The 27,291-nt window shown below is 35.9% G+C and overlaps 1 protein-coding gene across 22 annotated transcripts in view; it reads left to right on the plus strand.

The window, feature by feature from the left end:
- Positions 1–27,291, plus strand: part of FOXP2 (forkhead box P2) — a 554,671-nt gene that overhangs the window by 412,675 nt on the left and 114,705 nt on the right. For 16 of the 22 annotated variants that reach the window (XM_049093828.1, XM_035698685.2, XM_049093821.1 and 13 more), the window contains one exon: positions 22,064–22,138. The exons of 4 other annotated variants lie outside the window; for them this stretch is intronic. In XM_049093828.1, coding sequence (XP_048949785.1) covers positions 22,064–22,138 — 75 coding nt within the window. Of the gene's footprint in view, positions 1–2,620; positions 2,664–22,063; positions 22,139–27,291 lie in introns of all 22 variants that reach the window. 2 more of the 22 variants (XM_035698699.2, XM_035698698.2) reach the window with 1 other exon arrangement.

Below are 27,291 nucleotides of genomic sequence, written 5' to 3' on the forward strand. Positions count from 1 at the left end.
TTGTGTTTATAATCTCCAGGTATAAACCCTTCTAATCTGAATGGGCCATATTCCTTTGCCCTACTGTGAAAATTGCCCTTTTCTTCAACCTCTCACCGTGGCACAAAAGGCTGTACATCAGCATATACCTGATACATTACAACCATGACTTACTCCTTACTGCTTACTAAGTGTGCCATGGATTTATTTATTCATTCATTCACAAATGTTTACAGGTTGTTTCTCATATACTAGGCACTTTCCAGGGTACCATGAACTAAAAGAACTTTGAGGGGCTGAGGGGCACCTGTGTGGCTCAGTTGGTTAAGCATCTGCCTTCAGCTCAGGTCATGATCCCAGGGTCCTGGGATTGAGCCCCACAACTGCCCCCTTGCTTAGTGGGGAGTCTGCTTCTCCCTCTCCTTCTCCCTCTATGTGGCTCTGTCTCTCAAGTCAATCAATCAATCTTTTAAGAAATTTTTTAAAATTGAAAGAACTTTGACACCGACTCACTTTTGTGCCATTTCACCATCTAATTTAGAAGGTCATTCCCACCCACCCCCTGTTATCTAGTTGCCAAACTCTCTATACAAACTTTAAGGCCCTATTCCCTCAAGTCTTCTCTGACTCTTCAGAGGGAAATAATCCCTTCTCTATGTATATTTCCAGAACCCAGATCATACTTCTATTTTGTTATCCCACATATATTAGTTATAAAGATTCAGTTATGTGATTAGATTAGTTGCATGATTCAGGTCACATTACCCACCCCTCTCTCACGTTGCTAATATATCTTGTCTTTGCTCTAGTTAGGCAGTCTGTTCATGAATAATACTTCGGCTGATTCCTTTTCCTGTGTTGATAACGTGTAATGTATTTATTTAACAATAACAACGAATTCTTTCTCCTTTTATCTTAAATACTTTCTTTCCTGATTTTATCTTCTGGTTTATTAATTTTGTATACACTTAGTATTTTGCTTACAATCAGCTCTTTTCCCCCTATTTAGTCTGTTTCTTTTGAATAAGATTTACTGCCTCATTATTCTGTACTAGATATCAATGATACTTTTACTAGGGAACCGGAAATAAGTCTGCTTAACAAAACTTTATTTGGGGGATGCCTGGGTGGCTCAGTGGTTGAGCGTCTGCCCTTGGCTCAGGGCGTGATCCCCGGTCCAGGGATCGAGTCCCATATCAGGCTCCCTGTGAGGAGTCTGCTTCCCCCCTGCCTGTGTCTCTGCCTCTCTCTGTGTCTCTCATAAATAAATAAATAAAATCTTAAAAAAAAAACTTTATTTGGAAAGGTACAGGATTACAAATGACATGTGAGGATCTTTCAAATGTCGTCAAGGAACTATACTTTCTGTATGATTTATAACTTTTATAAGTTGAGTATATATCTGTTGCTTTAATCATGTGCATTTTGAGTATTTCCACTAAAATACTAAGTTTCTATGGAGTTTATCAGCTGCTCTATTTAGAAATACAGATTTATTTTTCTTATGAAACATGAACTTCTTAGACATGCAGTCCAGATCAGGCTGGTGACACAAAAGACCAGAGTTTCTTTTCACCTGCTCTGCCCCTGCGTGGCCTTTGTGTTCACAGTCATAAGACGGCTGCCCCTTCTCCAGGCATAATGTCCATGTTCCAGGTAGAACAAGGGGATGACAAAATACAAATAAGTGTGGGCCTGCTGCATCAGTCCCCCTGTAGGAACAAGTGTTCCAAGAAACCCTACACAGTAGCTTCTACTTCCTTCTCATTGGCCTGAACAGCAGCATATGAACATGCATTGCTTAAGCTAAATTTGGAAAACTGATTACATTTAACGGGGTATTTTTACACTAGACAAAGTTCGGGTCCTTTTCATAGAGAAAAAGGAGAGGATTAATTCTATAGTAAGTACCTAATACTGCCTGCCACCCACAATTTACCACAGATGTTAGTACCAACTCATGTGGCCTAAGGGATACGTGAAAAGAGATTTTATGACTTGAGATACTGTGGTGACAAGAAGTTTTGTTGTTGTTTTTCTTCTAGGAAAATGTAGAAAGACACAAACCTATGTATTAACATGACCAAAGGACAGTGGGTTATAGGGCTTCACTGTAAGTTTTAATATTTTCAGTGATAACTGAAATATTAAAGATTCAGTAGATATTCAGTACTAGGTAAAGCACAATGCTAAGTCAACTAAGCAGAGTGATGCTTGCCCTCCAGGAAGTTGCTACTGATACTTGTCAGGGCTGGTTAAGCATCTTGGTGCAACATGCATGGGCAGTAGGACAAATACTGGGAAGTTTAAATAAAGCATATGCCTATTTTGCAAGTAGAGAAGCCAGTGTATTTTGAAGGGTGATAAAAAAAATTTTAAAAAGCAGTCATAGAAGCTAAATTTTAAATAAGGTCAGGAGAAAATTTTTCATTTGGCTGTTATATATTAGGTTGTGGTATTGTTGGAAAGCTCATAAAAGTCCTAACTTTCCTTCCAGCTACAGTGAAGCTAGAAGACAAATTCCATACCTTTTCTATATTTCCTGCAATTATCTGTACTAATAAACAACCACACTAGGATAAAAAGGTATTTTATGGGACATCTAGAAGTTCTAAGGAAACCTTGTTTTCTTTACCTCCAGATCCACTGACTTGTATGCGTTCCTGCCATGTTCTGTGTTTCAGGTACTTTCCCCCTGATTGGTTATTTTGTTTCCACCTAAACCCAGAACTGGTTAGTGCTATTCCCATTTTACCTGTCAGGAATCACAGAGCCGGAAAGGCTCGGTAACTTTCCCAAGGACCCAGGGTTTAATATAAGTTCCATCTGATTACAAGGTCACCTTTTTCAACCATGCTTTACATTGGAAATGAATGGGGTGCCCAGGTGAGCGGCTCAGTCGGTTAAGCATCTGACTCCTGATTTAGGCTCAGGTCATGATCCCAGAGTTATGAGATCAGCCTCCCATCAGGCCCTGCTCTGGGCGTGGAGCCTGCTCAAGATTCTCTCTCTCTCCCTCTCCCTCGACGCCCTCCCCACTCCCTCTAAAAAAAAAAAAAAAAAAAAAAAAAAAAAAAAAAAAAACACACACACAAATAAATAAAAATAAAAACTTGGAAATGACTGAATCATTTTTTCAGGAATCCTCAGTGTGGGTTCAGGCAGAGTTTTCCCATTCTGTCTCCAGCTGCCTGACTAGTTGAAGGCTGACCATTCTGGTGGAGTAAGAATGAGAGGTCCTTGTGCTGTATGTGACTCTGCCCAACCAATGGGGATTATTCTGCTGAGTGTTTGTCATCCCTTCATCCAGGGCACCATAAGAATAAGAGTTAATCATATGGAAGCACCTGGGTGGCTCAGTGGTTGAGCATCTGCCTTTGGCCTGGGTGGTGATCCTGGGGTCCTGGGATAGAGTCCTGCATCAGGCTCCCTGCAGGGAATCTGGTTCTCCCTCTGCCTGGGTCTCTGCCTCTCTGTCTCTCATGAATAAATAAATAAAATCTTAAGAAAAGAATTAATCATTGTTTTGGATCTGAGATTCTGTAAATGCATAATGATTTTTAATAATCTTACCTTCTCTAATAGGTCCTTTGTAGTAATTATCCAGGTTGAAATTAATAGGAATTTAGTCCATCTTCCTCTTAAAATCCATAGTTTATGGAATTAGTGCAACTGGGGTTGTATCTTTCAAACAAAGGAAATAGTATAATGAACTTTCCTTTAGAGACATACAGAGAGCAAAGAAAATAAGCCAAATAACTGTATTATTTTTATTCTCTAGTAAAATTGTGATTTTTTTTTTAAGGATTTGCCTACCTATTTTTTTATCTTGCTCTTTCTCTACAGGGTTTATTTTCATTTCATTTCTAATACTTAATTGCAACAGTTATTTTGCATATCACAGCCTGGAAGCTCAAACCCTAAACCTTCCTAGTGCAGAGAGGCATATGGTAGACAAGGTGCAAGGAAGAAGGAAGGGTTAGAAATAAACAATACTTGAGAGCTCATTTTCCTTCTGTAGAAGATATCCATTTCTTTCTTTGTCTCCTTTTCTCACTCTTTCCTCCCTTCTTTCTTTATTTCATTTATCTATTTTCTTTTTCTTTCTTCTCTTTCTCCACTGCTCTGGCCTTCAGGCCCCATTTTGCAACCCCTTTGATAAATACTAGAGTATTGAAGTCCATCTAATGAAATACAGAGATACATAGAGTGTAAAAAAAAAATAATAAAATAAAAAGACTCAGCTACTTTCTGATTAGTGATTCCTGAGTCTTTGAGGATACAAGAACTTGTTGAAGCAGTGAGCATTAAAACTCAGGTTTCTGATGAGGCACTGATAAATGGATTACTCGATGTTACGATATATAGTTTGCCATCACTGAGGGGCCAAAATAGCACTGATTCACAATGTCATGCCAATACAAATGGCTTTAAAAGAAACATCTGTTCTCAGAATAATTGAAAGTGAGAAATATTTCTTAAACCAAATTAGAAATGATTACCTAAGCAATTTTGATGTAGTTATTTTATTTGGCATTCCCATTCAATAATTTCCAGCACAGCTAAACTAAAGCAGAGGTTGGCTACTATGTTTTCTCCCCACCCACCACCTTTTTATTTCCTCCTATATTTAAATAGATACTTACTTAATAAAAAGAGAGTTCAGGAGTAATGCAGAAATAAATTGAAAATCTTACTCTGTAGAATTTCATATGAAACAAATGATTATCATGCTCCCGTGGAAAAACCGCAAGCTTAAAAGAAAACAGCAGTAAGATTTCAAAAGTGGTTTACAGTATTTCCATGTATTAGAATTTACATCCTCAGTCAATCAATCCATCAAAGAAATGTGACTAAATGCCCTCCGTGTGTTAGACACTTTGCTAGGCAGACACCAGGTACCATAGGGGATTCAAAAATGTTCTTATCCTCGGGGTGTTGGCAATCTGGCTAGATAAAAATTCAGGATAATAACCATTCTTCTAAGCCATTTTAAACAAAACTCAGTGGTTTAAGGTGTTTGAAAAAAAAAGAAGCACCCTGCTTGACAGTTATGGCTTTTTAGAGCATTCTATGGAATAAATTGGATTTTTCTTTTCTCTAGGTGTTTAGTGAATCAGCCATCACTTATAGACTAAGCAAAATACAGTTTTCTCCATTTTTGTGCCTCCTGAGGCTTTGTTTATGGTTCTTTAAAATCTGTTTAGGACTGAGTTACAGAATCTAAGGGAGGTGTTGAAGTATGAAAACAAGTCTAAGGATAACAAGTAATGTGATAGAGATGATTAAAGGGAAAATGGAAGAGCCGATCACAAAGGGGGTTTACCTAGATTAACAAGCAGAAGAAAAAGGAGAGAAAAGTATTTTAATAATTTCTTCACATTAAAAAGAAACTACTATGCTATGGGTAGTAGGTTTTTATTTTTCTGCATTGCTGAGACTAAGGCAAGAGTATACATTCTGTTTTATTATTTTTAGGATTTTTAAAAATTGATTTTAGAAAGAGAAAGGAGTGAGAGAGAGAAAGGACATGAGTGAGGGTGAGGGGTAGAGAGAGAGGGACAAGCAGACTCCCTGCTGAGCATGGAGCACGATGCCAGGCTTGATCCCAGGACCTTGAGATGATGACCCAAGCTGATGGCAGGTGCTTAACCAACTGACCCACTGAGGTTCCCCCTTAAATTCTGTTTTAATAAGAAAAATCAGAGTACTCAAGTGCTGACTCTTCATGATAGTAAAGGTTTTTAAGAGTTAACTTGTATGAAAAATATAACAACTTTTCTAGATTCTGTTTTCAATATACAAGTAGCTTAATTTTGGATGATTATTAAATCAATATGTGCTTGCAAAAATAATTCAGGCAGTTCAGAAGAGTATAAAGAATTGAACTTCACCTGAACTCCAACCTCCCAGTGATCCTGTTAACACATGTATGTATGTGTTTACCTGCATTTTTGTGTGTGTCTGTGTGGCACCATAGGCCAGTCTAGAAATGAACATGGCTTTTTATTTTATAGATCTTTTTCAATGTAAGATTTATTTGTATATTCATCCATTGGAGTATAGCTTAGTTTATGACCTAGAAAAGCATGAAGATGTTGTAGATGACCCGTCAGTGTTCAGCTGAGGCTTTGTGATAAAGTAAGAGGCCAGTTTCTGTGGAGTCAGGAGAGGCTTTGGATTCAAGGATCGACTCCACCTCTCAGTACCTGTGTGACCTTGGAAAAGGCAGTTTAATTGTGTAACCTCATTTTCTGTCAACTGAGAAGATTTGACTCCATCTCTAGCTCTGAAGTTTCTTATCCTAATGCTCTATTTTTAGCAAAAGAAAATACCTTTTCTGTGGCTTACATTTACAAAAAAATTAGCCTCCTTTATGTGTTATGTGTCAAAAGCTTTTAACTTTGATAATGAGCTAGTTTTTATCTTGCTAGCAAAAACAAAAAGAAACAAGATTATTTTAAAATTTAGAAATTTACAACTCATTTATTGAGGTTAAAATATTCTGATACTCAGAGAAAAAGTGAAATTTGTTGTTAGAATATTATACAATGTGCATATTCATTACATACAAATATAGTTTTCATTCCATTATGTTCCACGTACCCCATGACATGCCAGCTTATCTGTTTAGAGTACTTTTCTGTGTGCTCAATTATATATGTAAGGTTTTTAATGAAGAAAAATAAAATAAGGAATATTTAGAAATATAATTATATAGAGGTCACAGCTGTGAAAATTGCTTTTCTCACAATCACTATAACTTGGTTTTATTGCCTAAATTATATAGTAATAAAAATTATTTTTCTACTCCTAGAGTAACCAGTCTTGGTTCTCGGTAAAAAAATAAAAAATAAAAAAAAACTTGCACTATATTTATCTAAATAGAAAATAGTTCTTTTCTCTTATTATAATCACTTTTGAAACAGTGGTTTCTAGTACATTTGAAGCCATGAGTTGAAATAGTTCAGATACTGTGACGTGAAAGAAAAAAGAAACATTGTTAGAAAAAAAAAAGCCTCTCCTGTTTATCTATCCTCCTGATTATTATTCATTTGAATAACAGCTCTGAGTTATAGGAAAAAATATTCTGGGGTCAAAATACCCAGACCATAATGATGATGATACAGGTTTTGAGAACTTGAGTGAGTCACTTAATTCTTCTGAATCTCGATTTCTCTTAGGGTAAGAATTGCTAACTAATGAGCATAAAATATGTCATAGAAATGCAAGCTCCCTTGCATGTCTTAGGTATTTTTGTCTTCTACTCTAACGAAAGCACTTGTAAAATTAGGATTCTGAATGAAGTACTGAGCTAAGAATTCAGCCATTCGGTGTTTACCTCTGTGGAAGTCAACAGCATGCAAACAAACAGATCATCTTCGTTGCTCGAGTTCATTACTGTGCATGCTCTCATTCAGTTTGCAGGAAATAAGTAACATCTTTAGAAAGCTCTAATTTCGTTTCCCATTCATAACAGAAGATTAAAGAGAGACAGATTTGTTGACAGATTACGTGGTGTCTCATATTCTATCCGCTAGAATCTAACTGAATGATTTAAATACATGAAGTACAAGAATATGTAGCAATAATAAACTGACTTCCTTTTTTTTTATTTTTTTTATTTATGATAGTCACAGAGAGAGAGAGAGGCAGAGACATAGGCAGAGGGAGAAGCAGGCTCCATGCACCGGGAGCCTGATGTGGGATTCGATCCCGGGTCTCCAGGATCGCGCGCTGGGCCAAAGGCAGGCGCCAAACCGCTGCGCCACCCAGGGATCCCCTGACTTCCTTTTTGATGGCACTGAGGATGTGTTTGAATGCACACAAATCCAAAGTGGATCCTTTAAAAGATGAAAGTAAATCTCTGCTTGTAATTCTGATATAGGTTTGTCAAAACATAAATGGAACCCAGTTTAGAAAAGATGTTGCAAAAGATGCCACAATTATCTGTGTTGCAAATACATTTCCAGATGATTTGTAGGTATGGCTTCACTCTCCCATTAATGTATGTGTTATTGGTTCTCTGGTTATATTTCTTACTGAAGTTTTCTAGATAATTTTTCTTGTTCCTTTTAATCGTTTTTGGTGTAAATAAAATACATGTTACATGTTATTTAAAAAAAAAATACTCCAAAAAAAAATCAGTACGATCATGTGTCAAAACAGAGGAGGCCAAAATGTAAGGGATAGTATTATTTGGTTTTATGCTATTCCACTAATTAATATTAACCAAATAAATACGATGGCGTCTACAAAACTTTCGCCAGTTGTTTAAAAGTCAGGAAACATTTAAAAAATAAGAGATCTTTGAAAAATAAGATGCGTGCATTACTGTTTGGAACACACACATACCCGTTGAGATTAGTGTGATGTGATTTGTCCTGCAGCTGCTTCAAATTAAGAACAGGTGTGGAAGACAGATTATGCAAATACTCATATTAATGTAATTGTCAAATTGGTGTGTTTACCATTGTGCTTTTAAAGAGTAGACTGTATTCCTATTTTAAATGTAAATTAGCTTCATTCTTGAGAGCAGCTATTGGATAATGAAACTTGGCCCTGGCTTAGAAATGAATAATTTCTAATAGACAGTAATACAGTTCTAAAATTTGACAATATCTTTCTTGGCAAACTGTTTCATACCTTTAAAAATGGCAATTCTATATTGTTTTTAGTACATGCATAGTCATGGTGGTTTTCTGAAAGTTTGAGTTAACCGTGGCACTGGGCTACTATTTCCTTTCTGTTATGCAGAATGATTACTGTGATAGCTTTTGCTCCTCTTCCATCTTTTCTTTCTTCCCTTTTTTTTTTTTTTGTTTCTTCCATCTTTTCTCATTCAGAACTCCTCTCAGCTGTCCATCTTGATGGGTCTAAACTCTCAAAAACATATACTTTGGAGAAATTGCTTTATGTCTATTTTAATAATTTTACCTCATGGAATCTAGTTACCTTCGATTGTATTTTGACTTTTTTAAGGGCCAAACATTCATTTTGATATTTTAAACCATGTTTTGTGAATACAGCACAGCCTCTTACTACTAGGGCACTCATGGATCTGTGTGAGGATTTTGTATTTGCTGAATGTCATGACACAGACTCCTCTGCCCAAAAAAGGATTTTATCTTAGTCCCCAGCTGGCCTCTTCAGCCCGTTAGTGACAGGTGTTGTGGGTGATCATATCGAAATGGGTGACCAGGCCAATGAAAAGGAAAGCTGAGGCATTAACCGGAGATGTTAGAGAAGTCACATTTCTTACATCCCATTCTTTTTTAATGCCTCCTTTTCTTTAACAAAAAAGAGATCCTAAAGCATTAAGGATTTTATTTCACTTGGCTAGACTGTATTCAGTGCTCATTGATGTACCTGGTAATGTATTTATTTATCCTGTCTTATTTCAGAACAGGAAACAGGCTTGGAAAGGTTAAATTACGTTATCTAAGGTCACAGAGCTGGTCGTTTGAGCTGCAACATGAGTTCAAGTCAATCTGATTCCAACTCCTGTGCTTTTTACCGTGGTATTAATCACTGATAGCATGTGCCTTTTTATGTCTGTCCAAAATACCTCTCAAATTTTTCATTTTGGGAGAACAAGTTAAAATAACAGGGATCGCAAGATACTACATGAGAATACTGCTTTTTCTTGATTGTCTTCATTGTATAGAATCTAGGTTGACTTGCAGGTGAGCTAAAGCTGTGGTTCTCAAGGAAAGGGATGGGGGCATGCATGGAGCCCCCTCCGTGGAGGAGTCTCCATCAGCACTGCCATTAGAAGGTTCTACTGGAGTGACTCTGAATTGCGATATTCCTTTCTCTGTTCTACTTCATCATCTCCACCTGTTGGGAGGCACTGTTGAGAAGGCAGTGGGACTTGATGAAGTTTTTACCCAACAATGTATGGAATAATCTTTTGATATGAAAAAAAAAAGTAAGAAGCAGTGCTGGACCTCACTGGCATTTTTCTTGGCATTATGAGAGTTTTCTATGTCTAATGGTAAGAGAGTTTCTGTTGGAAAGAGTACTATTTTTAAATAATTGATCCTCTTCAGGTTTCCTCTCTACTTCACCGTCAGGAGGGGGAAGAGGTTGATAGGGAGCAAATTATAATCAGAGATGCCAACAAGATAAGCTTCTGCGTGTGCGGCTTGCTGTCTCTATTCCTCATTAAAGAGCCTATCATTTATCATTATTGGCAAGAAAAGCAGCTGCCGCTGAGACCAACAGCGGATAAAAAGTAGCTGATCCAAGGGCTGCTGCTGCTTGCCCCGCAGGGATCAGAAAAGGAACTGCCACAACTTCCAGTTCCCTCGTAAATTCCTAGGGTGACATGATTTGAATTCCTCCCCACCGAGGAATAAAGCGCACAGCAAAGGAGATGCTGGTACTTTCTGAATTTGGACAAATCAAAGTATGATTCAGTGTTTTGTTTTGATACATAATAGATATAGCAGTTGCTCTGCATACTTCATTCATGGAATCAAGTCCAAACCCAAAAATATATCCTCATGGAAAAGATCACTGAGAGGTAATTAAAGGTCCTGCCCAGTCCACAAACTCCAAGGACATGTAGGGTCAGTGCCTCTGTGAAGGCACGATGCCCTACAGAAGCAAAGCGATGGGTGCTTCCTTTTAGTCTTGCCACTCACTCCTTTTGATATACCTGATAAGGTTGGTGACAGATGCCTTTCAGAAGTATTTTTATTCCAAGAGTGTCTTATTTCTAGTTTGATGTTTAAAAGCGCATCACTACAAGACCATCGGCTAAAGTGAGATTTCTACTAGCAAAAAAACTTAATAACTTTATGGATACTTTTTATTGTTTCTGAAGAAAAAGCCCCAAAACAAGTTGAGGGCTCCACAGCACATCTAATTTATTACTATCTGTTTTATTCCACATATTAAATCATTAGCTTAATTTATTTTATAGTAATTTTTTTTCCAGGCAGGAAAATTAATACACAAAATACAGGCTTTTTTAACATTAAGCAATAAAGGCTTTTGCTTTAAAAAATGTTAAATTCCTACACTGAATCCTTGGGTTCTAACCCTATGTCCATCCATTCTTGGACAATGGGCCAACGTGAAAATTCTAAGGTTTATTCTGTGCTCGGTGTCTTGATTTGAAATATTCAGAAGATAGACTTACTCAGAAATTGGAAGCTGGTTTAATACATTGTGCCAGCCATCCTGAAAGCCATTTCAATAGACTCTGTACCCTGGCATTTGTTTTAGAAATAATTGCATGCAAATGTAGTTTAACATCTGTACTATGTCTCTTAATCCTAACCAGGCATTTTCCATTAGATGTAGTCTGAAAATCACATTAAGAAAAATATATCATCTGTGAAATTATATTCTGAATGCAAAGAAAGGGGCAATATCCAGTTAAATCTCATACGAAGCATTCCTTTCTTTTTCTGAACCCCAAATTTTAAAAAGTTCATTTCATTTCTTTTAGGGCTGCATTATAAAATTGAACTGAGATCTTATGTTTTCCAAAGTTCTCAGTGTTATTTACTATAAAACTTCCTTGAAGAAAAAAATATCCCGGTATGTCAGATTAAGTTTCTTACCTTTTGCTTGGTACTGCAATTTTTAATTTATTTTTGTACCTTTATGATGATACAAGTCAGACATACTAAATTTTAGTATGTGTCCATTCTTGCAAGCAGAATTTTCCAAGTGAAATACTGCACTGATTTTAAATGTATGATTTATTAGCCTGTTTAGGGAATTAGGGGAAAATAGTAAGGAATAAGACATATGTAGGGTCCTAGGACAGCAACTGACTGTAAGGAAGGGGAAGAGGAGGTCCTAGAAACAAAAAGTGATTTCTTCCCATCATAAAGACTTTAAAAGAATCTCTTGTGCCATTCTGCATTGGTCACAGTTACTTCTTCAGGATTATGGTTACACTACCCTAAATATTGCAGAAATGTTTTTATATATGTGACCCTTCATTGAATCCTCCAAGTGAAAGGCAGATGGTGTACACATTTAATGATGAAAAATTTGGTGCACATGAAGACCACTTGGCTTTACATGATGCTCTTGAAGATCTTCTTTTCCCGTCCTCGTCCCTGACACCCTCTCTTCCCTCTGGCCTTGCTAGACCATCTGTTTCTCTGAATACAGCAGAGGATCCTTTACTTTTCAGCCCTCATATAGGCTGTTCCTTTGATCTCGAATACTCCCTACCTCCACCTACCACATACCCGTTTTGTATACTAACATTTACTCATTATCACCTAGTCTAAGATCCTTAACTGTCCCTCCTCTATGCTCCCATAGCACCCTGTGCATACATCTGTTAAAGCATTTAATACGTTCCTAATCATTAGTAGTTTGTCTTCCCAATTTGACTCTAAATTCTTTGGGTTAGTTACTCTCACTTGACTTTGTATGCTAACTAACTGATGTAGTACCACAGAAGTGAGAAGGATCTCCACCCAAAATTTGGTTCGAATGTCAAAGCTCATGACACTCCAAACACCAAGAGAACTTGAAAGAAATTTTATTCCTCACACAAGTAATTTTATTCCTCCTCGGGAGAGCTGATTGAACACAAGCCAGGTCCTGGCTGGCGTGGGAAACTAGAGGGAACAGGTTGGATCTTTACAGGACCTAAGGAGTGGGCTGGGGAAAAGGTCCCTTGATTGGGGATATAAATTTCCCTACAGTGGCAAAGGAGGAGGAGCATACATGTGCCTTCTGCCCAGATGTGGGGCCACAGAGGAAATGGACGTTGAGGCTTAAAAAGAAGTCAGCAGTCAAAATAAGAAATGGAGTCAAACTCTTTATTATAAGTGACATATACTACGTGATCATTAAATGGTGAATAAACTAGTGAACAAGCTATCAGTCAGCCATTAGCCTCCATGTCATCAACAGATACATTTTAAGCGCCTACATGCCCTTTCCTGGTAGACAGGACCACTGCTCTGTACATTCTCATTTCATAGAGAAAGTTGTTTCACCATGGCATTTTCTGACCTTATATTACCTCCCCTAACTCAAGGTAGCAAAAGACATCTGCATTCTTTTAACTAGAAAGTAAAAAAGAAGAGTAGAAAATTAAGGGCTATTATTTTTAGGTTTGCATAAGTGATTTCTGCATGACCTCAACATACCCAATACGCTCAATATAATTTTTTAGGAGAAAAAAATCTTATACATAGAATCTGTCCATTTTATCTATTAAATAATTACTGTATGTTTAAAGCTTTGTCTTTTGCCCTCCAGACATTCATGAGAAATCCAGCTCCCTATTTTTTTTTCCAGAAGAGCTTTAATGATTTTCTTGAATGAAGCAAACAAGCATACCGCAAGTTAGCAAAAAATACAATACTCCACCCGTATCTGCAGGAGTATCTCATGGCAGAAGTGTCTGTTGACTGCTGCCTTCTTTCCCTCTTAAAACATAATAACTACATCACTTGTAGGAGCACTATGGGCATCTTTTGTTTTTCCGTGACTTCAGGCACATGAAAGAGACTTGATTAACATCCCTGGAGATTGAGGTTGTCTACATCGTCAGCGAGCAGGTGTAGGTCTTATCCTTCTCACAGGCAGCAGCCAGGTCATCTACCCCAGCCTTGATCTCAGCCTCACCTGTGCAGACAGCTGGGCTCTGTGGGTGAGAGGTGTCCATATTTTTTCTATTCTTGGCTCCTCTGCTGAGATTTCTAACAAGGGTGCCAATTAGTGCCAGTTATGATGGCAGCTTTCTGAGGTGAATAAGACAGGATTGACAAAAACAGGGTGAAAAATCTGACTTCAACATTGTTATATTCTGTAATTTCTCTTAATTCTTCAGTACTTTTTCACCATGCAATGGGGATCAAATCTTATTTTAGGAATTTCGGTGGATTTAATTGATTAATATTAAGTACTTTAAAATTTCACATCCTCCAAATATTTGTGGTATCTAGAGGAAGACAATGGCCACCTACTAAAAAAAAGTGTTGACTGACTAAATTGTAGAATGAAAGAATGAAAAGTTACCTGTCACACAACTATCCTGAACACAAAAGACAGTGTTCCTCCAAATAGGATCATAGAAGCTCCAGATCACAACCACCAAGATGCTTGTTAAAATGCATATTCCTGCACCCAGGCCCAGATCTTCTGAATCTGAATCTCTAGAAATGTAGGCCTTGACTCTGTGATTATAACAGCTTATCCAGAGATTCTTTTACATGCTAAAGTTTGAGAACCTGTACAGTAGGATATATAATGTACAGAAGTCTTAAAAATAAGTAAAAGTGGACAGCCCAGGTGGCTCAGCGGTTTAGTGCCTGCCTTTGGCCCAGGGCCTGATCCTGGGGATCCAGGATCGAGTCCCTCATCGGGCTCCCTGCATGGAGCCTGCTTCTCCCTCTGCCTTTGTCTCTGCCTCTCTCTCTCTCTCTTTCTCTCTCTCTCTGTGTGTGTGTGTGTGTGTGTCTCATGAATAAATAAGTAAAATCTTTTTTTAAAAAAATAAGTAAAAGCATGGCTTTTTGTAAATAATTTCAGCTCCCTGGACTTCCATTTCCCTTCTGTGCAAAGTAATTCCTTAATGGGCGCATCATGCTCTCCTCAAGATCATGTGGGTTTTGCAGTCTATGCCACAGGATAAAAAAGGAAGAATGGCGTCTTAAGGCATGTGCTCATATTGACTTGGTCCTCCCCACTTCTCCTCTACTGACTCCAAATAACACCAACTACTTTGACCCACTGGATTTAGGGAATACACAAAATGTTTTCCAGGTATCAGTTCTCTTCCCTTCACCTCCTCTGTCAGAGCTAGGCAGCTTGGAATCTGTTGTTCAAACATGGGCTGGAGAAGGATGAAGGAATTTGTATTTGCTAAGCCAACACAAAAACATGCTGGTTCAACCCTGGCCACACTTGTCCTGGAGGCACTTTCCATCAGATATAATGAATGGCCTCAAAACAGCCAACCGAACCAACAAACTTAGGAGTTGGAGTGGAAGAAAAGCCAATCAGCCATTGAATTTTGTTCTTATCTTATACCATGTCAAGAGTGGCCATACTTCTTAACTAGCTAAACACTTTATTTTTTTTTAATTTATTTTTTATTGGTGTTCAATTTACTAACATACAGAATAACACCCAGTGCCCGTCACCCATTCACTCCCACCCCCCGCCCTCCTCCCCTTCTACCACCCCTAGTTCGTTTCCCAGAGTTAGCAGTCTTTACGTTCTGTCTCCCTTTCTGATATTTCCCACACATTTCTTCTCCCTTCCCTTATATTCCCTTTCACTATTATTTATATTCCCCAAATGAATGAGAACATATAATGTTTGTCCTTCTCCGACTGACTTACTTCACTATTAGAAACGACAAATACCCACCATTTGCTTCAACGTGGATGGAACTGGAGGGTATTATGCTGAGTGAAGCTAAACACTTTAAAAAAAGATTTTTTTTGTACCTTTAAAATGTAGATGTGGTTCCATTCAGGTATCACTGTACTTCAAATACTATAAAATACTTAGGTTGTGTGTGTGTGTGTTTAAAGAATTTATTTATTTGAGAGAGAGAGAATGTAAGCATTAGGTGGGGTGGAGGAGAGGGGCAGAGAGAGAGGGAGAACCAGGCTCTCTGCTGAGGGGAGAGAGGTGGGGCTTGATCCAGGACCTTGAGATCATGTTCTGAGCTGAAGGCAGATGCTTAATGAACTGAGCCACCCAGAAGCCCCAGATGCTTAGGTTTTAAACATGTTAAAGAAAGAGGCACCTGGCTGGCTCAGTGGAGCATGCAACTCTTGATCAGGGTTGTGAGTTTGAGCCCCAAGTTGGGTGTAAGGATATCTTAAAAAAAATAAAATCTTAAAAAAATTTTTTTTAATTTGAGCATAGCTTTAGCCAATCTCAAGAAGCAAACTATAATTTAAAACATTTCCATGTGTTATGAAAGATCAATATATTATTTTTGCCTATTTTTCTGTGAAACACATACCTCCACCAACTTTGCAAAAAAAATTGTATTCTTTCCTGGAAGTCACTTCATTGTGTCACTGAGTGCAAATACATCCATATTATTATTATTATTATTATTATTATTATTATTATTTGCTTTGCTGCATCAGGTTTCTAAAAAGAAAAATACATATATTTATTTTTATTGAAGTATAATTGACATATAATAACATTTATTGCAGATGTACAACATAGCGATTCAACATTTGTATACATTATGAAATAATCACCACGATAAGTCTAGTTACCATCTGTCACCAAAGTTATTGCAATATTATTGACTCTATTTTCCATGCTGCACTTTATGTCCCTGGGACTTCTTTATTTTACAACTAGAATTTTGTACTTCTTAATCCCTTTAACCTATTTTACCCATCCTTCCACCCCTCTGGCAACCACCACTTTCTTCACCATATTTATGAATCTCTTTCTGTTTTGTTTTCTTTTTTTGTTTGTTTTGTTTTGTTTTTAGATTCACAGGTAAGTGAACTTATATGGTATTTGTCTTTCTTTGTTTGGTTTCTTTCTCTTAGCAGAATACCCTGCAGGTCCATACATGTTGCTGCAAATGGCAAGATTTCTTTCTTTTTTATGGTTGAGCTATAGTGCATTGTATACACATATACCGTATCTTCATTATCCATTCATCTATTGACAGGAGTTAGGTTGCTTCCATGTCTTAGCTGTTAAAAACAATGCTGCAATGAACATACCTATCTTTTCAAATTAGTGTTTTCGTTTTCTTCAGATCCAGAAGTGGAATTGCTGGATAGTGTAGTAGTTCTGTTTTTAACTTTTTGAGGAACCTCCATACTGTTTTCCACAGTGACTGCATCAGTTTGCATTCTCACCAATTGTGCCTGAAGGGTTCCATTCTCCACATCCTTGTCGACACTTGTTATTTCTTGTCTTATTGATACTCACCAATCTGACAAGTATGAAGTGACATCTCATTGTGGTTTTGATTTGCATTTCCCTCCTGATGAGTGATGCTGAGCACCTTTTCATGTGTCTGTTTGCCATCTGTATGTCTTCTTTGGAAATATATCTATTCAGGTGTTCTGAATTTGATTGTCTGTTGTTTGAAAATATCCCCTATCATTCAATAGGTTGCCTTTTTGACTCTTTGTTTTATTTACTGTACAAAAGCTATTAGTTTAATGTAGTCCCAATTGTTTATTTTTCCTCTTTTTTTTTTTGCCCTCACTGCAGGAGACAGATCCAAAAAAATGTATTGCTAAGACTGATGTCCAACTATTCACTGCCTATATTTTCTTTTAGGAGTTATATGGTTTCAGATCTTATATTTAGATCTTCAACCCATTTTGAGTTTTTTTTTTATTTTATGGGCATAAAAACATCTAATTTCTTTTCTTTATATATATAGCTGTCTAGTTTTACCATTTATTGAAAATACTCTCTTTTTCCCATTGTTTATTCTTGCCTCTTTTGTCATAAATTAATTGACCATTTAAGTGTGGGTTTGTTTCTGGCCTGTTTTTTCCATTCTATTGATCTGTGTCTATTCTTGTGCCAGTACCATCCTGTTTTGATTACTGTAGTTTTGTAGGATGGCTTCAAATCTGGGGGTGGTGATACCTCCAGTTTGTTCTTCCTTTTCAAGATTGCTTTTGCTATTTGAGACTTTAGTGGTTCCATATACGTTTGAAGATGATTTGTTTTAATTCTGTAAAAATGCTCTGGGTGTTTTGATAGGGATTGCATTGTGTCTATAGATTACTTTGGGTAATATTTGAATGATATTAGTTCTTCCAATCCATGAGTATGGTATATCTTCCCATTTATTTGTGTCATATTCAATTTCTTTTAACACTGTTATGTAGTTTTCAGAGTACAGATATTTCACCTGTGTATCTGTAGCTAAAATATTTTTTATTTATGTGAAAGAGGCTTTGATTTGTATCATGAAGTCTAATGAGAGACTAAAAGCTATTTGTGTGCAGATACAACATTTTCGGAATTTGTGCATACTTTACAGCATGTAATAATACATACACAGTAGGACTTTAATAATGTTTTTATTTGAAGAAAATCTGAATGTTGTTCTGAAGCAGTAATGAGAGCTAATAATTATTAAGTACAAAGTTAATAAACATAAAGTATATGAGTACCAGCACTGTTCTCAACACAAATTAATGTATTTAATCTTATGATGGTGTTCCTTATTATCCCCTGTCTAGAGAGAGGGGCCAAGAGGGGCTAAATAATTTGCTCAAGGTCACACCACTAACAAGTGTTGAGTCAGGATCTGAACCCCGTCAGACTGTCTCCAGAGCTAATATTTTTATTTTCAACACTAAATGACTTATTTTTATTGTTTTAGCAGAAATTACAATGATCCATATTTAACTAAAGAATGGATTCTTTCTGAAGTTAATATTGAAAGCTCGTTCCAGTGTACTGTCTTGGCCTTTTCACTGTTAAAAGGTTCTTTGGTGCTTATTTGAAACAGATGCAAACACTTAAAACATCCATTCACATTGTAGTTCCCTGTGATTTGCTGGAATATGTCAGGTTGCCTCCAGGAGACCCATTTCTAAATAACTGTCTGATTTCATTCTCCTTGCTACTCCTTTACAGACTTGCAACTTCATGAATCTGTTAAAGCATGGTTGATCAGAGGTTTATTAGCCTCTCTTGCCAATATTCTATCACTTTCTGTTGTAGAAAGCTCTAGGACAGCTGGGAGAAGAAGCTGGGTGGGTTTTTCAAAGCAGTTTCTTCAACTAGGCCTTTTGGCAAGACATGGTGATGGGCTAATGGTAGTGCAAAATTTATTCTCACATACTTTTAACTCCAGGAGTTGCTAGTTGGGAGTTAAAAGCTTTTACTTTTCAAATGATTTGCTCTCTTCTGTTACTTTCTTCAGTAAACTTTAAGGGTTTTTTTTGTTTTGTTTTGTTTTAGAGAGAGACACACACACATTGCAGGGCAGGGGAGTACGGGGCAGAAGGAGAGGGAGAGAATCCTAAACAGACTCCATGCTGAGCACAGCATCTGATTTGGGGCTCAATCCCAAACCCCAAGCTCATGACCTTGGGGGGCCAAAATCAAGAGTTGGTCACTTAACCAACTGAAATATCCGGGTGCCCCAGTAAACTTTAAGACCAAATTAGCTTTCCGTTTTCATAAATCTTGCTTTGTAACTCTGTTTTTATTGCTTGCTCAACTCTTTTGATTGTTTAAACGTCATATATTTTATAATTTTGCATGCAAAATGACACAGGCAAAAAGGTCACTGTGAGTCCTCAGTGTGGGGCGGTTCATATCTCTTTTGTCCCTAAGGATAAACTAATTTTTAATGTGCTTCATTTCTGTCTGTGTTAACAAGAAGGATTTGGCATTGTCTTGGTTATTCAAAGTTTCTGATTTGAGTGTTTTGGTTAGTCAGAGTTTCTGATTAATAAAAATATGACATTATGATTTTACAAAATCAAAAAAATAATGAAAATTGGGGCACTTGGGTGGCTCAGTCAGTTGAGCATCAGACTCTTGATTTTGGCTCAGGTCATGATCACAAGGTCCTGAGATTGAGCCTCACATCAGGCTCTGCACTCAACGGAGAGTCTCCTTAAGATTCTTTCCCTCTCTCTCTGTTCCTCTACCCTTCCTCCCCTGCTTTCTCTCTCTCTTTAAAATAAGTAAACAAATATTTTTAAAAATACAAAATATTTAAAATATACTCTGCACAATGAGAACATATATTTTAACGATTCTGAAGGTCTTTCAGAATCTTGCTTTATGTTAAAGTTTTTCTCATTGTTTATCAGTTGAAATCATATTTGGAAAATGAGAAGCAATTAAAGAAACTATATTTGGATTATATTTAGATTTATTGAAATTATAGTTCTAAGTCACTTGAGCTAAGAATGGAGAACATTCTTTCTCAACATGAAGCTCCAGGCTACTTTCATCCCACAGCTCCTATCTGTAGAGAAATGCAGTGAAAAATCTCCTTCTTATAATGAAATACTTCTGATATCCTTAAATGGTACCTACACCATTTTATTCCATAGCATCTTTTGTGTATTTTTATCACTGTGATTGTACATTGTCTGGAAATTTCCTGTTTGTATATTCCTCGAATGCTGAGACTTAACACTTCTCTGTATCCTCCCTTCTGACCCTACAATTTGAGATGGCTAATCTTCATCACTCCAATATGTTGTGTAGTATACTGGTAACACAAATTACAATATTTTACTTAATTTGGGTGTTCTTGAAAGAATCTAGGGTGATGTTGTTTATTTATGGAGTTTAGTTTTTAGTATTACATGTAAATAGTGTCATGGCACTTTTGGAGTTCTGGTGATGCTCATTTATTTTTGGTCTTATGTAGATGAGTGTTGATCTGAGGATTTTTTTGTGAGGTAGTTCATTGCTATGGTAGAGAGTAGCATTTCATTTTTTTAGGATGCTTCTGACCTTGTTAAATAGCAGTCCAAAAATCGTGTGGCTTGTTTTGATTTTAACCAAAGTTACAGCTGCCTAGCTGTAAAGCAGTCAGTTTCTCTTATTATGACTAGTTCTTCAACTTGTAGTGTTTTAAATTGCCTGCAATTAGCATATTTCAACCTTATTTTTAGGTTTAAATTGCAGTGTGAGAGTGTACTCTCCTCTTAGCTAATTAGTGCTATCAAGGAACAGTAGGTTACCTCATTAGTACCATGTGCATTTAATTAAAGAAGAGAAAATTGGAGTTAACCTCATAGTTAATATTTTCACAGAGTGCTACAATGCCAACACCTTCAATTGGAGTCACACCCCTGTGTATCTAATTATGCACTGGTGCCAAATAAGGTTAGCAAGGGTACTACAAGGCTGTTGACAAAATAATTTAGATGAAAACGTGTTTGTTGGATTCTGACAGTAAAATATAACTTGAACGTTTTTTTTTTTTTTTTTTTTTTTTTCCCCCGTAGTCCTCATCTGCCAGTATCAGGTAACATACTTCTTCATAGGAAACGAATGGCAAGACTATTTTGGAAGCCATTTTTCCTATTTGAATTAATCTTGCTCTTATCTTGCAGAAAATGGCATGTAGCCATGTAAAGCATATACAATCCGTTTCTTAAACAGAGACCCTGAACTTCAGAGATGTATTTGAAAAGAATTATTTATAAGATGTAATATTTACATGCATCAAACCACTACAAATACTCCCTGACACCCCTACCACATCCATCCTTGCTTTTCTTCTTTTCTGATATAATTTCCCTTGTGTATCTTATGAATGGGGATCATCCTTTCATATCATACATGAAGTCTAAGGATGTGTTGTCACATGGTCTATTCAAATGCAGTGTAATCCTTTTGCCCTTCAGACAAAATCTTTGAAATGTCTAATGCTACTTAAGTAAAAAATGACATTCCATGTCATTTATCAATAAATAATCACTTTGCTTTTACAGATGAAAATGCAAACTATACAGTTGAGTATATAGAGTAGTTCTCAATGCAAGTGGCACAATTCAACAGGTTTTAATAGAGATGATAGAGTTTGGCTCCATAGTATTAAATATATATTTAATGGCAATATTTGTGTTATAGTAATGCATGGCCAGGGCAGTTTAGTTAAAGAAACTCTTGTGATTATTCTCACATTTCACGTCAAGACAGGACTTATGTTCACTTGTATTGGTTATAGTTGAGTACAGGTCAATAGCTTTTTCAAAAAGAGGTAATTAAAGTGTTAAGGACAAATACCATCCCATACTCTAAAATCATAGCACCATTTAAATTTATAGGAGTATTCATTAACGTTGGCCATAATTTTAGCTCAGAAATGGGAAGTGAGATTCCTGAGTCAAGATCATGGTAGACCATGAAATTTTTTGGTTAGTGGTTAATTCATTATGTTCAAATATTCAACTTTGCATCTGCCAAGTTATTTTTATTTTTTATATCTCTACTGTTAATAACCGTGACACAAAGGCGGAATAGTCTCATCTATGTTCACCTATCAAGATGATAATCCAAAAAAAATTTTTTAATGAAAATGTACATTATTAGTATAAGGCTTAAGACTGGGAGGGAAAAAAAGCCAACTCCTGATTCTCTTTGTTTAATCTAGGAATTGCTTCCAGAAACAAAATTATGTGTCTGTGGCCACTCTTCTGGTGATGGGCATCCTCACAACACATTTGCAGTAAGTTACACTGGGCAATTAGAAATTCAGCTACTAAGCACAAAACCATAGACTCAGTACCACAGAGTAGATTATCTGTGATTTTCTATTAGCCACTCCCTTTCACTGATACAGATAATCAGAGATGATTAATGTTAAGATACCAATGTAATTAGTTGGTTCTCTGTTACTTCTTGTATTCTCTCTTCAATTATATTTCATCATATAGACACTTCACTGTTTCTGTGAGTTGATGGCATTAAGATTTACCTGAAATATATAAAGGCAAATGGTTGACTCACTACTACACTTTACTTAAGCTTTTAGGAATCGTTTGATGACATAGTGTTGACATGCAAAAAAATATGTAGAGATTACAAATAGATACAATACATATATACATATTTTAGGGGAAAGTTGCTGTTCTGTGTCTTGCAAGTTACCATATAAATATTCCAAGGCCTTTTCTTTTTAAATACATTCTGTCACTAGAGTATAATTTGTCTCTTTAGACTATAATATTCAATGAAAATTGCTTTCATGACCCAATTCACATACCAGTTAGCCTTGGAAATGAATTACAACCCTGAAGTGGCCATTCAGGAATTTTTAAATAGAGCAACTTCATGTTTCCATTTAGCATGGATACTAACTGTATTCTTAAGGAATCTCTAACTATGTAAGTCATATATTTTCACATATAGAATTTTTGTTTATTTCCTTAAGAATTGAGGTAATTATTTAGTTTTCATGGACTAGAGTGTTCCTAAATTGGTCACTCAAAATTTGTTTAAGACTCTATACATAATATTTCCTAATTTATAATTGATAGAACACACCACAGTTAAGACTTTTATAAATAAGTAGTATCTTTCTGAATAAAGAAGAAATTTCTAATTCCATACCTTGGTTTAAAAAAAGAAAGGCTTTTCTCAATAAAAATAGAGTCAAATTAAGATGGAATGCTATCTGTGGAAAATATATAACCAAAGTATTTTTTAAAATGTTGGATCCAAACGAAAATAGTAGAAACAACATACCATATACTATTTTATGGAAATAGTGAACGCAGAGGATTAGTAATGAATTTTGTACATTAAAACCAGTTTTGCAATGACGTGAAGTTATCTAGTTTGGTTTTCATTCATTTTAATCCTAAAGTGTTTACCCCTCCTGAGTTTCTTGGTAATAATAATATCTGAAAAAAATACTAAAAAAAAAAATAAACAAATATTAAAACCAGTGATATGTTTGCTGAAATGATATAAATTTATGGGAAGGACAAAGCTAATTTTATTTTCTAAGTATTTGCTCTATATTTTCAAGGAAGATAAATTTAAGATAAACTTCAAAAATAACTGTATACTTTAACTTATTAATAAAGATTCATCCAAAAATATATTTTAAGAAAATAGTGCATTAAAAATGGAAAAGGCAATATTTCTACTTGGTAATACTTTTTCCTAAAATAATCCCAATGGAAAAAATTGTTTTCATTAGACTGAAGAGTGAGCTGCCTAGACTACTAATATGTGTTTGTTCTTTATCTAAAACTACTTATATCATTTAAAAAAAATCTCTATTCTACTGATGTAAGAATAAATCTATAGCATCAGATATTTATATTTTCACTGACATGTTTTCAGAATAAAAACAAACCACAGAGAAATTAAATGACCTACCAGAGGCCATTTAATTCCTCATTGGCAAGGCTGAATTTATAACCCAAGTCTGTGATCATCAGTGTATTGGTCTTTCCAAGAATATACCACGTTGTTCATACTTACCTTGAAGGTTCTGTTGGATAGAAGTCCGAGGCTGTTCCATGTGTCAAGACTGTCGTTAGTATCTAAGACAGAAAGACAACCAGGATGAATTAGTGAGGTCTGCTGTGGCTGATAGGGAGAAGGAGTATAGAAGTGCATAGACCCGTTATTTGCCATCCCTATGGTGCCCCAAACTTAATACTTCAAATTAGTCACTGAGTGACTCTGCAAATAATGCTTTCCTTTCACAAGAAAACACTAAATATTAAGTAGGTGCTTAGTTTCTTTTATTGACTACATTAGATATAACCTTCCTGCAAGCAAAAATGGCTACATAGTGGGATTTTAAATCAAGATGTAAACTAAAACAAATAATATCTATTATTCATAGTTGACAATGTCTATGCAATGGATATAGCTTTCCTTTGGTATTTAGTAAATTCCGTAAATACCAATACTCTGGGGTGTTACTCAACCAAGTTCTGGAGCACTGTGAGATACCTGGTGTGCTAAAAGGGCCCTAAAGCCAGCCATGTTCCTTTATAACCCATTTAATTGAAATGTCTAATAAATTGTAAAATTACTGTAATATTTCTAAAATGTTTAAGAGATCATACATTCCTATCAGTGGATTAATTTAATACCACACATATTACTTCCATGGTTGATCAGCCTTCACAAATAAAAAGCCAAAACTTTCAGGCAAATGTTCCAAATTGGCAAATTAAATTACTTTCTACTCCATCCCCTTAACTTCAAAAATAAAAACCCTACAAATTTATTAAAAAGCTGGAAATAAATTGCCATAGATTTCAGAGAAAAGCCACTTGCAATTACCAAAGGTAGGTTAAAGCTCAAATTACCTTAAAGAAATAAGTAATATTACATATTCGATATTAAAGTGATGGCAGAAGCTTTCCAGCATACCATCCTCTTCCAAGCATTTTTTCTATCCAGTTCTCAACAAAAAATGTAATAAAAATATATTTCAAAGAAGCATTTTCTGGTGTTTTGGTATCCAAGTAGCCATCAGACATTAGCCGTCATCTGAGAATTGTGCTTCTTTATTAGCACATTATTAAACAGTAGTGATATTATTATAATCCACTAATAGATTATATTTATTGTGCCTCTACTAATTTATTGCAATACTGGGTAGTAAGTGTGCTCTCTTATACAATCTCTACCTGAAAATTATAATCTTAAATTCTATCTACCTATTGTATTTAAAAGAAATGTTTGGTTTCTATAGGTTGTATGTTTAACATTCTAAGAATAACAGCATAAAATTCTATTGTAACTTTGAATTTTATAGGGAAAAGTATTAAGTTCTGGCTTTAAAGGAAAGAGTAGGAGAGTAAGAGAACTTAGCCTAATTGTGAAAGATTGTTTTTCAATACATCCTTTTCGCAGTTTTTTTTTTTCAAATGGTATATATTTGACTCCAATCTAGAAAAATCTTCACATACTTCACTTTTCTTTCAAATGTTAGTAATAAGATAGTTGCCTTTTTTCCCCTCCTAATATATCAAACAGCTTTATGACTGCCTGTCTAGATCCTGAATTTGTCTCCCTACCGCACAGTAGTAACCCAAGTTCACTCCCCAATAACCAGACCTTGTTGACACCTCATCTGTCTGAATGGCCTCATTAACACCTACCTGCAGATAATCTTATTGTTAGCCTTGCCTACAGGTTTTTACACTTAAGTGAATACTATTTTACATAGGACTCTGCCTGTTAGCTCCAAGTGCTAAGGCAATTAAGTTGAATGCTTAGAGTCTTTGTCTTTGGGGTATTATTTTCAAAACATTTAGCATTGGGTCAAATGAATATTTTGATCAATAAAACTTGTTGGACCTATAAAACCAAAAATGATACTTGCTGGTCTTGGCCTAGTTGGTTTATATCCATTTAAATTAAATTGCCTTGACCACATTGAATCTGTCCTCCTACAGATCTTTATTCTATTGAGATTGCCTCCTGAATGTTTCATTTCTGTGAGAATTGTGGATTGGAGGAAATAAGGGAAAGAGGAGAGTGATAGTTTTTAAGAATATCTTATTTTCTATCCAAATTCACCTCTCTTCTTAGTCTTTACATGTATTTTACCCTGAAGCAAATAATCTGTCCCATGGCTCTTGAATCAGCTTTCTAAATCAATTATTGGACAAATTACTTATCTTTTTTGGTTTCATGCTCTCAATCTGTAAAATTAGGATAATAAGATCTACCTCATAGGGTGGTAATGGGGATTAAATTTTATAACTGAAAAGTGTTTAGCATGATGACTAGCACATAAGAAGTATGCAATAGATACTCAAGTCAGTAGCTCTAGGAGCATCGATATCCTCTTGGTTGGACTAAAGAGGTGATTCTGTTTGATGTAAATTTAAGTTCATATTTGGTATTGACACTAAATAAGAAGCACTAGGCATTGTACCTTGAATCATGACTAAGACAGATGGAAATGTTCCTTAATGAGAAGGAAGTCTTTATATTCATTAAGTTAAACACTGACTTAGTCACAAAAATCAGTGTTATCCAGATGTTTTCCAGTTCGTTTAGTGGAAGATAGCTAAGTAGAAGACAAAGAATCATTCCTCACTAGATCTAAATGATGTCCTTCTGGCAGCCAAGGAAAACCATTGCCAAAGAGTGCCAAAGAGTATACCATCGTATAATCCTAACTGTTAGTATCCAGCTAGAGCACACAAAGATACACAGTTAGGGATACATGAGGCACTGCCAGATTACCTCCAGTATTTTCTTCCTTCCCTACTATAAATTTATTAGCACAGATGAGTCAAGAGTTAAAGATAAATTATGACTGACTGGTAGTATTGACAGTTTTAACTAGCATGCTGGAGACAGTTAACCAGGGATAACATTGTGGTAACCTTTTTTAGAGTCCTTCCTATAAACCCTATATCATGAGATTTAACTCTTCATTATTCGTGTAAAGTTGTAGTAATGTGAACTTGAATTTATTATGAAGCACTACAAATTAGATTTGTTAACTCTGTTCATTTTGAATGGTTTTTATTTGAGGTCCTTTGGTATGAAATAAGACTTAAGATAACCAAAGATTTCAAACCCTTACTCTACATCTGGTTTTGTTAATTCTATAAAGTTATAATATAGTGATCATGTCTAGGGCTACTGTTAAAAAACTTGCATATTCTTCATCAGAAATAGATTAAAGGTTTCTTTTTTTGAAACCTTGGCTGACATTTGTATGCAACTTCTTGATTAATCTTTTTCCTTCCAAGTGTAATTCAAAATATTAATAACTGTCTTTACACACCTCACTCAGCTGGGATGTAGCTCCCTAAGCTCAGTTCATTCTAGACACCTCTCCTGAGTGATTGCCTCTCACCTTCTATTTTATTGCAGTATTTGAGATTG

This window comes from Canis lupus, chromosome 14 (genome assembly GCF_003254725.2).
Source record: "Canis lupus dingo isolate Sandy chromosome 14, ASM325472v2, whole genome shotgun sequence".
NCBI classification, from domain to species: domain Eukaryota; kingdom Metazoa; phylum Chordata; class Mammalia; order Carnivora; family Canidae; genus Canis; species Canis lupus.